Source organism: Mytilus californianus, unplaced genomic scaffold (assembly GCF_021869535.1).
Source record: "Mytilus californianus isolate M0D057914Y unplaced genomic scaffold, xbMytCali1.0.p SCAF_49, whole genome shotgun sequence".
Classification (NCBI taxonomy): Eukaryota; Metazoa; Mollusca; class Bivalvia; order Mytilida; family Mytilidae; genus Mytilus; species Mytilus californianus.
Window position 1 is genome coordinate 843,124 of NW_026262700.1, and position 12,581 is coordinate 855,704.

At 32.2% G+C, this 12,581-nt stretch overlaps 1 protein-coding gene across 1 annotated transcript; it reads right to left on the bottom strand.

Annotated features, from left to right (window-relative positions):
- Window positions 1-6,861: 6,861 nt before the first annotated feature.
- On the bottom strand, window positions 6,862-11,431 carry LOC127700152 (TNF receptor-associated factor 3-like). Its single transcript, XM_052203571.1, has 3 exons — window positions 10,899-11,431; window positions 9,202-9,804; window positions 6,862-8,324 (listed from the first exon to the last, which is right to left on the bottom strand). The coding sequence occupies exons 1-3, from the start codon at window positions 10,991-10,993 to the stop codon at window positions 8,015-8,017; spliced, it is 1,008 nt and encodes a 335-aa protein (XP_052059531.1). The 5' UTR covers window positions 10,994-11,431; the 3' UTR covers window positions 6,862-8,014.
- Between the last annotated feature and the right edge of the window lie 1,150 nt (window positions 11,432-12,581).

A 12,581-nucleotide genomic window follows, 5' to 3' on the forward strand; every position in this document is an offset into this window, starting at 1 on the left:
ATGTAAATATAAGAATGTTTAAAATATTTACAAAATGATGAAAATAAACGCAATATTTCGCTAGACTAACTAGCTTTATCAAGCGTGCATCTATCAAGGTGAAATCGGATGTAGATGATAAGAAACTTTTGCAGCTCAATGTATATGTTGCACTTGAATTTAGCTGCCTTGAAAATAATACATAATTTGGATGAAGTTCAAGATTTTTACAAAATTGGTAGTTGAAGTTAGCAACGTCCATTGGCCAATATTACAGGATAAAAAGGACGATGCTGTGTACTAAATTATTCTTTATCTTTCCTGTATCTTTTCTCATCTTTTTCGTTAAGACCATCAGGTTCTAAAGTGTGGAGTTGGTGGATCCAAAAATTTTCTCTTCTCCTTCTCGCCGTGGTGTCCCACTCGGTATTGACTTCTATGATTTGGAAGGTAACATTATCAAAAGAATGTTTCGTTGAACGAAGATGTCTTGTGAGAGGACAGTTTTTGTTGGTTTTGTACCATGAACGATGGTTATTGAGCCGAATATTAAATTTGTCCATTGTTTCTCCCACATACTGAATGCCACATGTGTCACATGTTAATATATAAATTGAGTTCTCCGTTTTACAGTTGGAATTTGAGTAGATGGTATAATTTTGTTTAGTAACGGAGCTGATGAAAGAACTGCTTGTATTGGCAGCTTTACAACACAAGCAGTTCCTTCGACCACATTGTTTGTAGCAACCGGGAGATGGAGTAGGCTGCTTTGCTAATACAGATGATCTAAATACAGCTTGATAAAGCTAGTTAGTCTAGCGAAATATTGCGTTTATTTTCATCATTTTGTAAATATTTTAAACATTCTTATATTTACATACTAAATAGTGTGTTAAAATTACATTGTTAGGCAATCTATAATTTTATTTGTGTAATTGAATTAATCTCTGTACTGATTAATCCACACTCCCATAGATTTGTATGTCATGTGCTGCTATTTATAGGCACTTATATATATATATATATATATATATATATATATATATATATATAACATCTATGAGCTATTGTCCCTGAAATGTGTAAATTTACAAATTTTCACAGTTTTCTGCTACTATCCGACAACTATATCAATATATTATAAGAAAAAATTGCAAAATTGGTCAGAAGAAACCTTTTTTTTTTACAGTCTGAACTTATTCTGAATTGTTTAACTTCTAATTTAAATTGATTGCGTTTGAAATATGTGTTTTTTATCGTTTTAGGTGCACAATTTGTCAATACGATCTATTTCGGCTCCTGGGAGCCTCTAGATTTATAATGAATAATTTGTATTTATGTATGATTATTTTCTTAATGTTTTAAATGAAACATTAATTATTCTTTTCCATTTGTTGTTAAACTTATTTATAAGTCCAGATCCTATCATATGTCAGTAGTTACAAATTAGACGGCAAAATTGAGAAAATTTGAATATGCAGGTTACCCCATTTTGTTGTGGCATTTACTAGACACCAACATTATTTGCCGAGCTTGATATTCTTTTTGATTGGGTATATATAGTTATACTTTGCAAGTAGATATGTTGTTTTACAATAATATACGGGTCTTGGAGTATTTTGGCTCTGAAAGATGACCAAAATCAGCCATTTTGGACATGTAGCTAAATAAGACATATTGAAACAGTTAGATTATACATACACTTAATAGACAGCATTGTTAATTCTATGCATTCTTACACTTAAAGTGATGTATTACTAGGAACAACTATCAAAAAATTATAAATGTTACCATATTTTTTTATTTAAACCCGCGAAATATGCCAAAAAAGGCTTATTTTTGCTGTTTTCGAGCAATTTCATCTGTTAAAACATGGCGCTCAAAAAATATCCAGATCGGTTCAATATTTTCCCAAAAAAATTTGTGTGGTTATTTACATTACTAAGGTGCACCAATATGCCAAATATGAACTCATTTGGAAAAAGTGACATTCGGACAGTTTTGCATGGTTTTCTGGCAGATTGGCTCTTAAGAAAAATAAACAAGATAAAACTTTATAGTGATGGTTTTTCTTGTTTAGACTTTGTTATGCTGTCCAGCCACATGATTTATGTTTCTGGATTTCCACATACTGGTAATTTTTTGGAGTTATTCTAAAGAAACATTTCGCGTTCATAGAAATCATATCGAACGTTTTTCGCTTCCAGTTGGTCATTACTGATGATAGTATCGTAATTTAAAATAATATTTGCCTTCAAGCCCGTGCTTTAGTATCGGCATAATGCAAATAAATAATGGTCTGTAATTTTTTATTCATAACATCATTTCGGTATATAATATTAAGTCCCCCATTCCCTTAAGAAAAGATGGTTCCGGACACTTTTGGTGTTTTGTGTTCCCTTAAGGAATTAGTGCTTTCAAACATTTACTATATTTCTATCAAAATGTTTGATTCCAGCTTACCTGATGCAAGTTATTCTATAATCACTTGATTCGTGGTATCTTTGATGAGTTAAGTAAACAATTGTATTCCAAACAAAAATGTTTGGCACCTTCGGGTTGATTGTTATATAAGACAAAAACCACAAGACACAACTAGAGATAAAAATACACAAACATGACAAAAGACACGTGACTGTGCAATATGTCTAACCCTATCTCATCTGAGTCCAGAAAAGCCGATAGCTTTTGCATAAGTATCTTTGACTATATGTTAAATATAGGATTCTACACATAACAATAAAATATTACCTTTTACAGTACTGTGTTTGCATACATTGTTCTTGCCAAATGTTTGATTCATTGGACTCGATATGTTCTATAGTAACACAAATGGGTCTGCATGGTTAAGTACCTTTTCTTTCTTCTACAAATTCCACAGAAGAATATAACTTATAAAGACATTGAAATTTGTATAAATGTCTGTTAGAGAATTTGTATTGATTGATTGATTGTTGTTAAAGACCACTTTAAGCACTGTTGTACAGGACGCGACAAGAGAGCTGCTGAAGACTAGTAACCAGTTAACCCAGTGCTATATCGTGGCGGTTAGTTTTTTAATGGTGGAGGAAGCCGGAGTACCCGGATATAACCAATAAACTTCGGTAGGAAAACTGACAATACTAGCATATTAAGAATGGAGTCGAACATAACTGTATCGTGCCGGATTCGAATTCACAACCTCAGTATTGACAGGCTGTGATATACTCTGTATTGATCATATGTGGTACACTTTTAATATCATTGTATATAATATATAGTAGGTTACCTCGATGACAAAATTATTTTTGTTAAATGTAAAAATAGAGAGAAGATACCAAGTAGAAAAATCCTTTTCAACAGACACCGTGGCCAAAATAAACGACGAAAAGACAAACAACATTAAGGATGTTCGCTCCTTTTGTTTTAGATTTTTTGCCAGATATTCGGAATCCTCTGGTTTTATCCATGTAGTGCCATTAAAAATTTTGCCCACTAACCCATACTTTTCTTTTTCATAATTTTATTACATATAGTTTAAAAAGCCATATTTGAAAATACTATAAAATCCTTGTTATGTTCTCATCATTTTTTAAAGAAAACAGGTGCCAATGTTAAATGTACGAAAAGTCTAGAGAGGATTATTTCCCGCCAAATTTTCAATGGCTTTTATCTCGAAAACAAGCACACGGACCCTTCATTTTTTTCTGCTTTTTTAGTTCCTTTATTTATATACTCCCAATTTATAACAGTCTTTTAAAAAGCTTGTTATTTTGAAACAGAGTAGCGAACATCCTTAACAAGACGTTTCACGGAAAATTAAGTATGAGCAACACAAACCCGAATACAACCATTTCAATGATTGAATAGAATATGTTCTATACTACCAAGCATTCAATACCGTTTAATAATTATAGATACTTATTGTCGTGAATACTCTTATTGAGGTTTCTATCCCTTCAAGTTAATCCTACAGCTCTTGTATTGCTCCTTTACGTTAATGTCAACCAAACAAGATGTTGAAAGACTAAATTGAGACAAAATATGTTAGAAACTTCTGCAACGCATATTATTTTATATTATAGTTTAATGATTAAAATTACATTCCTCAAATAAACATTGATATGACTAAAAAGTTATAAGGGGTACATACAAAACACAAAATCATCATAGTTGATTTATTGGTAATTACTATATGTACACATATAACATTTTTAATGTTTATGGTATGATGTGGAGTCTAGAAACGTAAATTCAATTTGATACTGTGACATTTTGTCTTAAATCTTCAGTATTATCTTGTATGCTTCCACTATGTAAAGACTTCTCAGTTGCTGTAACACTTAAATCGCCATAATCTTTTTCCTTTTTCTTTCTTGATTTTGCTCCATCCGTTTTAACCTTACCTATCAGACCTCGTTTTTGGTATTTTAGGAAGCGTTAAGGCACGTGGTGTGATTCGATTACTAACATTTTCCATGACTCTTGCTTGGTCCTTCACGTTCTTAACGATGTTCTGATTATGTAATACTTCTTGGTCACGTGATTGTTCAAATGTATCTGTTGTTCTGGGTTCGCCGTCTAAGGGCTGGACAGACCTCTTGAAAACTTCCTTCTTTAATCCTTCTATCTTTTGAACATGTAAAAGCCAAGCTTTTCTTTCGTTATATTTGCGTTTTTCAATTTCTTGAAAACGTTTTTGTGACGCTTCGAACTCCTCTTCTCTTTTGTGTTCCAATTCTTGCATGCGATGAAGAAATGCTTCCTGTTCTTGTTGTTTCCTCTCTTCAAGGTGACTTACTCTGGTTTTTAATTTTTCAACGTTCTTCTGTTTTTGTTTCTCGATTTCAAGAATTCTTTGTTGTAAAGCATCATTTTCTATTTGGAATTCTTTATCCTTTCTCTGAAGCATTCGACAAAAAGCAAAATTGTTCGCTCTTCGTCTCTTTTCAAATTCAACCATTCTCCTTTTAAGCATTAGATTATCAGTCTTTTTCTTTTTCTCTATTTTTCTTATTTGTGTTTGAATTTCTTCCCTATAAGTTTGTTCTAGTTCCCTTTCGTCATTTTTTCTTGTCAACTTCCGTTCCAATAGCCTCTGCCACTGAATTTCTTCCATTCGGATATGGGACGTGATTGGTTCAAGATTACGTATTGTCCCCACTATCCGACTTTTTTGTTGTTCAAATGGTTCATGCTTCCAAGTGTAAGGTAATATTCTACTATCAGTGTCAGTGTTTTCTTGGTCATCATTTTTTGCGCGAATCATTTCCTTTGCCTTAGTAAGCTTATTTTTGTATGTTAGCTACGTTCATCGCGCGGGTCTTTCTCTTGTTCGTGAACAGCTGGTATTGCAGAGCTACTGTATACTGATTCCTTTCTGTATTGGTTGTTCTTCTCGTTTATGTTTTCCTTAATTTCTTCGTCTTTGACGTTCTTATTTTCGTCTTGTCTTCCCGCCACTTGATGAGCTCCTTTTGCAGAGCCACTATATACAAAATCGTTTCTTTCTCGATTAATCTTTTCATTTACATTTTCTTTCAATGCCTCGTCTTTTTTTATCGGTATTTTCGTCTTTTCGTACTGCCTGTTGGTGTCCAAATTCTTGCTCATCAATAATCGCGCTTATTGAATTGATAGCATTCATTTGTTCTGTAGTAACGTCTCGTAAATTCATTGAACTAACTTTCTTATCACGTGCTTCTTCTTTCTTTCCATTTACCACGTTTCTTGTTTCACTTTGATCGCTAATTTTGTTTACATAATGACTTTCATATTATTCGGTTAAAATAATGTGTATTCTCTGGAAAAAATAAGTCCTTTGTTAATAACTTCGATACATTCTTTGAGATAGGATTTGTTTAATTTAAAAAAAAAAAAGTTTTCTGTATTGTCTTTAGGGTTGGTTTTCAAATTAATTTGCCTGATGCTATTTGTTGTTTACGGAGAAATGACATTTGTATCTACTTTTTAATATACTATTAGCATCTGTCTAGCTCAGGTTGTCCTAAGTATACATGAAATATTTGCCACTGGGCAATAAGCCAACAACAAAAAAGTATCTTACAACTGGTTATCTTTAATTATGTTGATGATTTTGTTATTAAAGGAATTTGGCTTTGATGAAGATATTTTGCACAGGGGCATCGGGCATGGACCTCATTTTTCTAATGTGTTTACATTAAAGAGATTTTCTTATTAAATTTTCTTACTGTCCCTTATTTTATGTCTTCTTGATCTTATTTATACACTCTTACTATAGCTGTAGTTTGTACGTGCTGTCACTCTACTATTACTTTCCAGGATTAGAGGAGCATAACGTATAAATCACGGTTATTGTAAGAATGCACGGATAAAAGCAAAAACAAGTAAAGTAAGAGGAAATAAGTATAGATATAAAGAAAATAAGATAAAAATTAACTTGAAAAGAAACAGAAACGACAACAAAAAAGTAGAAATTTAAAGAGAGGTCGATATCCCAAGCGCATGTGATCTTAGGAAGTCACTGTTAAACTTTTCGACACTCCGAACGATTGAGATGTTGAAATATTATGTAGAGGAATGTTTGCTGACTTTCAAATGTCTTTTATTTCTTGTGTCGTTGGGATGCTGTCTAATTGACGTATACCAGTATCTCCTAATAATCTTTTAGTGTTAATCCAGGTATCATTAATTTTGCAAAACTGTTACTGTAAAAGGTTGTTAAACAACTTGTACTGTATCAGATTTGAAAACAAAGAGGATTGTTCAAAGCGTATTTTTCTTATCCCAAAACACATACGATAAATTTCTGATTTTAAATTTAATTGCTATCCCAAATTTGATTACATTCTGAACTAAATATAATACTTTAAAATTCGCAAAATAACACACAAAAAAAGATGAATAAAGAATAAATCTTCAGGACACGAATAGAAAAACATATAGTTTATTATCATATTATCGTCATAAATAACAGCTGATTACCTCTTACATCAAGTCCATATTTATATAGTCTTTGATAAGATTCATTGATAGTGAAAATATTCAACACAAAGCTACAATGATTACATTTTGTCATACATTTCGTAACATAAGCAACATAATTTCATGTATAATTGAAATGCATGAATAATGAATTACCGAATCGATCTTACAGTTATAATAGGGTATAATTACAAAAACCAATAACTTTCCTTAGTCAAAAAGATAATTATAGTTTAAATTAAAAAAAAAATTGTTTTTAACAGCTGCTCACAAGGAAGCTATTAAACCAAGAGTTCCAAATGGTGAAGTTGAAGTCATCCCTTCGTAAATTTTACGGACGCCATCACGAGTTGGTTGACCGTTATGGAATTACCGTTTCACAGATGATATCGGATATGTTCCTTATGTCGTAACTACAATACCCTTCCCTTTTCACGAATGTGACTTACCGAATTAGACTATTTACCGGATTTGTAATAACATAAGCAACTCGACGGGTGCCACATGTGGAGCAGGATCTGCTTACCCTTCCGGAGCACCTGAGATCACCCCCAGTTTTTGGTGGGGTTCGTGTTGCTTAGTCTTTAGTTTTCTATGTTGTGTCATCTGTACTATTATTTGTCTGTTTGTCTTTTTATTTTTGGCCATGACGTTGTCAGTTTGTTTTCGATCTATGAGTTTGACTGTCCCTCTGGTATCTTTCGTCCCTCTCTTTTAAAGCAATCTGAAACTAAATATTATATATTTGTCGAATATTGTTTTTAAATAAAAGCACTTATAACTGACTAGATATTTCAAAAGTACTTTTGAGTCTTCAACATATTTTCCTCCATACTATTGTGTCCATGACTATTCTATTCAGGTGTGCTTGAGACCAAAGGTTGTATAAATCAATAGCCGTTTGCTTTACGTCAAGTGACAAGTATTACACGCATATTATGGACGACAATGCATTCACTAATAAATCGAAAGTATAAATTCTGCAAAAGCGTTGAAGTTAGAAGATAGGCAATTACAATAAGAAGGACCGTGACTTTTTCTGGAGACGGATTCATCCAAAAACGAAAAACAAAGATTTTCCAGTTTTTTATTACGGTTTGATGGTACTTTTCATATTATGAGGGGTCATTTTATCATTTTTCATTTTGACCTTGATCACACTTATATGTCTCTGCCATGTTGCGTGTCCATCTTTGTTTTTCTTTTCTTTTTCTGAAAGTTTCCTTTGAAAAGCATCTTTTTCCTCCCTCATTTTTCTCTCTATTTGCAAAATTCTTTGTTCAGAGTTATATCTATTTTCCTGTTGTTTTTGTTCAATGTCTTGTATTTTTCTGTATAAACTGTGCCTTTCTGCAACTTTTCGACTTTCGATTTGTTCCAGTTTTTTTCGTGTTATTTCCCTGAAATACGTAATATAAGGTATTTAAAGTATTAGTAACTGTTTTATCTTTATGTATAGGAGTATACACAATTTGAATACTTTTTTCCCAAGTCTTCTCGAAATGGGGTGTTAAATCGGAGGATTCGTGTTGTGAGAGTGTCACCTTGCTAGACGTTAAGGGACCTCAGTGGCCTAGTGGTCTAAGTCGTTCATATCCTTAAACCATAGCCTGTCAACATTACATATATCGAGTCAATTACCAATCCTCCATTGTGTGATACCTAATCACTTGATATAACTAAACAACGCAATTTATAAGACTAACACATCGCTTGTCACATGTGAAGCAGGATCTGAAGTGGGGTTGCTCAGTCTTTAGTTTTCTATGTTGTGTTTTGCAGAGTGCTTTTTGTCTTTTGGTAGTTTTTCGTTTTTTTGCTATGGCTTTGTTAATATAAAAAAGAAGATGTGGTATGATTGCCAATGATACAACTCTCCACAAGAGACCAAATGACACAGCAATTAACAACTATAGGTCACCGTACGGCCTTCAACAATGAGCAAAGCCCATACCGCATGTAAGTTTATCTTCGAATTATGAGTTTGAATATCCCTTTATTATCTCATGCCTCTCTTTTAATTAACCGATTCATTGTTTTATTTTTTCGATTCCTAAATAAACAAGAAATATTTGTCCCTGAACGTTATGCACGAAACTTGCAATCGCAATCGTCTAAGAAAATTAATATACCAATGATCAATAGTTCTTCAAAGGAATAGCATTTGATCATATACTTTTGTAAGATCGCCGTATGATTTAATGTTGCTTTTCATACACGTTTTTATCAAATCATAAACTATAATACGATGAAGTAACCATGGTAAATAAATCTGACCTTTTTTTCTGCTTGACATTTTCAATATCTTCCAGTTTTTGATAGAAGTTCCCTCTGTTAGTATGTGCTTGTTGCAATGCAATCGCAGGCAATTTGTCCGTTTTCCTGTCGGTTATATCCGTAAGTGGTCGGTAATAGTCGGAACGAGAAGTGTTTGATTCTAAAGGAGGTAACGTCTGTGCGCTTTGCCTATCTAACACATTTTGTCTCTTAATCTTTTCCATCTTTTTTATCCGACGTTGGACAACCTCCTTTTTCAAATGGTGTATTTTGTCAACCTCCTTAGCTACTTTGTGATATTCTATTCGGTCGTCAGTTGATAACGTGTCTCTCTCGGTACTAACGCTGGATTCTGACGAATGGTGAGAATCGGCAACATGATGTTTAAGCCTTTCAAGTCTACCTTTCCATGCACACATAGAAGACTCGCATCGTACATATTTGCTCTCTATTTTATTTCTCAAATCAGTATTATCACTGTACGTAGCCTGTGCTCCACAGGTAGGGCACGTTTTGTTCCCCCGTCTAGTCCATTCTTTGACGCATGACAAGCAATATACATGTCCGTTACAACATTGTTGGGGTTGATTCAGAATTAATCGACTGAAAATAAACAAAATGTATACAAGTTATGCTATTAAAAAAAAACTTCATAGATTTTCATTTAACTTTCCTTAAAAAAATATTATAAGGCTTAGTTTAATTTTGTGTTGTTGTATTTATTTATATATTAATAAATTATTTTGTGAAAACTTCTTCCAAAATCAAGGAAAATAGAAAAATAATCACCTTTTTTTGTTTACTCTTTTTTCATTTTTTTTTTTTTTACAATAATGGCATTGATACAAATTCAGAACCACGAATGTCAGTATTTTGCCAAAATTAACGCATTTCTTCAATTTTTTTTGTATTTTTCTTTCAAAAACAAGTTGATTTATTTGTTATTTGTTTAAGGATGTCCTTCGATACGAAATTTCAGACAAAAGACATGTAATTTTATAAAAAGTATATTAAATATGTTTTCAACATTACTGTAAAACGCTATTGAACAGTTTCATTTCATGGACATATGCCAAATAGTTGACACTCTTTTCAGTGTATTTTAAAGACTCTTTTTAAAATCAAGTCGGTCACACAAACTTGTTTATTCTAACCCTGCAAGTGAAACAAGTAATGAGTATATTGGCCCTATCTCTTTGTACTGCAATTTTTTATCATTGTAAACTTACTCAAACAAAGCAGATTACAATGGATTCTCTAGATTCGTTTGGATATTACATAAAACATTAAACGTATTTGCTTGTCTCGTCCGTTCGTTTTTCGTTGACAGGAGAAGGCTTATATAAAATGAACTAGTACTTAGATATATCTTTAAAATTTAACACGCTGTTTAATTAAAAAAAACAACAAAGACACGGAGAGCGCTTTGCAATTTCATAAGTTGTATCAACAGTAAAATAATTCCTCCTACACAATCTTGATTTGAACATATTCATGCACTTTAACTATTTCTTTAGAAAAAATTATTAACTTGACTGTGTAAGTATATTTTTCATATGTTATCTCATCTCACCCTTTTTATGCATGTTAATTCTTATTTGAATTTCTCTTTAATCTTTGTTCCTGCGTGTTTTATGAGAATGAACTATCTATCTATCATATAATTTTGTTTATATAAAGTCTAATAATATTCTTACCAAATAGAACACGTATATTCTAGTCTTTCTCTTTTAGAGAGGTCCAGGAATATTTCATTATCATGTCCGCCTACGTCAACCAGTGTTTCATCCATTTATATCATGAACTCTGAGCGAATTATATCCCATGTATACTAAAAGCAAATCGGTCTTCAATTCATACGAACTCTCTTAATTATAACATTTTGTTTTGTAGAATCATCGAAGAACAGCAAGTCAAATAGCACTCCAATGGTGAAATAAATTATTATTCCATCATTTTTTATGGATGCTGCACATAAAAATAAACTTAATGCACTTGCTTGACCTTTAGACGAACCGAAAATTCAATAAAAATCAAAGTATTAACTGATTTAATTTAGAAATAATCTCCAGAAATACAAAACTAAATTCAGATGAATTTTTTTGTCAAATCGAAACACAAAACTGAAACAAACGAAACAAAATACTAGTATAAATCGTGAATTCTACTTTTTTTCAAATATTTTAGAACACACAATGACAAATTAAAAAGTCCTCATAGATAGTTTTAAACAATAATAGAACGATTATTTGAATATAAACATTAAATACCTTAAGGGTTCAAAATATAATAAATGACTATCAATTTCAGTTTAAAAAGTGTAAAATGTAATTTGATATTTAAAATTATATGCACCGTTTCATCTCGATACCTCTTATTATTATAAACAAATTGAACATAAGGTCAAAATAGTGTTAATAATTCAGTTGAACATAAAGGTGTGCACACAATTCTAAGCCTGTTTTTTCCCTTAAATACGTCATTATTAAAGACTTTGCAATGAGATGCTAGATACTATACCAGTACTCATAATATCAAAAGATTTATTCACATTATAATAAAAAAAATTCTACAAAAGCGGATTCAAGGGGTGGGAGTAAATTTGCCCCTGTACTACACCAATGTATTTCGCAAAAAAAGTTCTTAAACTACACTAATCTGATTGTAATACTTATCCTTTATCCACGCTTAGCTTACAGGTATCTAACAACACTCCGGTATTTACATGCCATATCTGTCATATGAAGGTCACAGCGACCTCGGAATCTTGAGAAACGATCCCTTAAGATTTGAATGTTTTACCACTGAAAGTAACACAGCCTTTAAATTTAGATTTAAAGAGCATCTTTCATGTTTTCATAATAAGTGGCTAGTATCTTGCTTTTTATAAAAGAAAATCAAATTAAAAATACATGTCTTTTTTGAGTGGCAACAAACAATTGTTTCAAAGCATTATGTCCGTTCCCACTGGTAAAAGTTGTAATTGAATCTATTCATATCATGGTTCAAGTATCTAATTACTGTACTTATTGATTGTTGTTTGCTTATCGTCCAGTGGCAAATGCTTTATGCATATTAAGGGCGAGAACAGATTACCAAAAATATCTATAAGTATTTACTACAAAATGGGTCGACCGGAATTAGAACTGCGAAATACGACTTGGAAAATGAGTGTATTTTGGACAGGCGCAGAAATTTTGCCTTGTTACAGGCTATCTACGGACACGTTATTAAAGTTTGAGCGTGGCACTTTCTCTACACAAATTTCCAGCCGGGCATGGCTTCATATTCATACATCCAGCACAACCAAACGAACGATCCTCTTTAGTTTATCTTTTATTGCCGGATAGGGTAAGTTCGGGGATGATCATATTTCTATA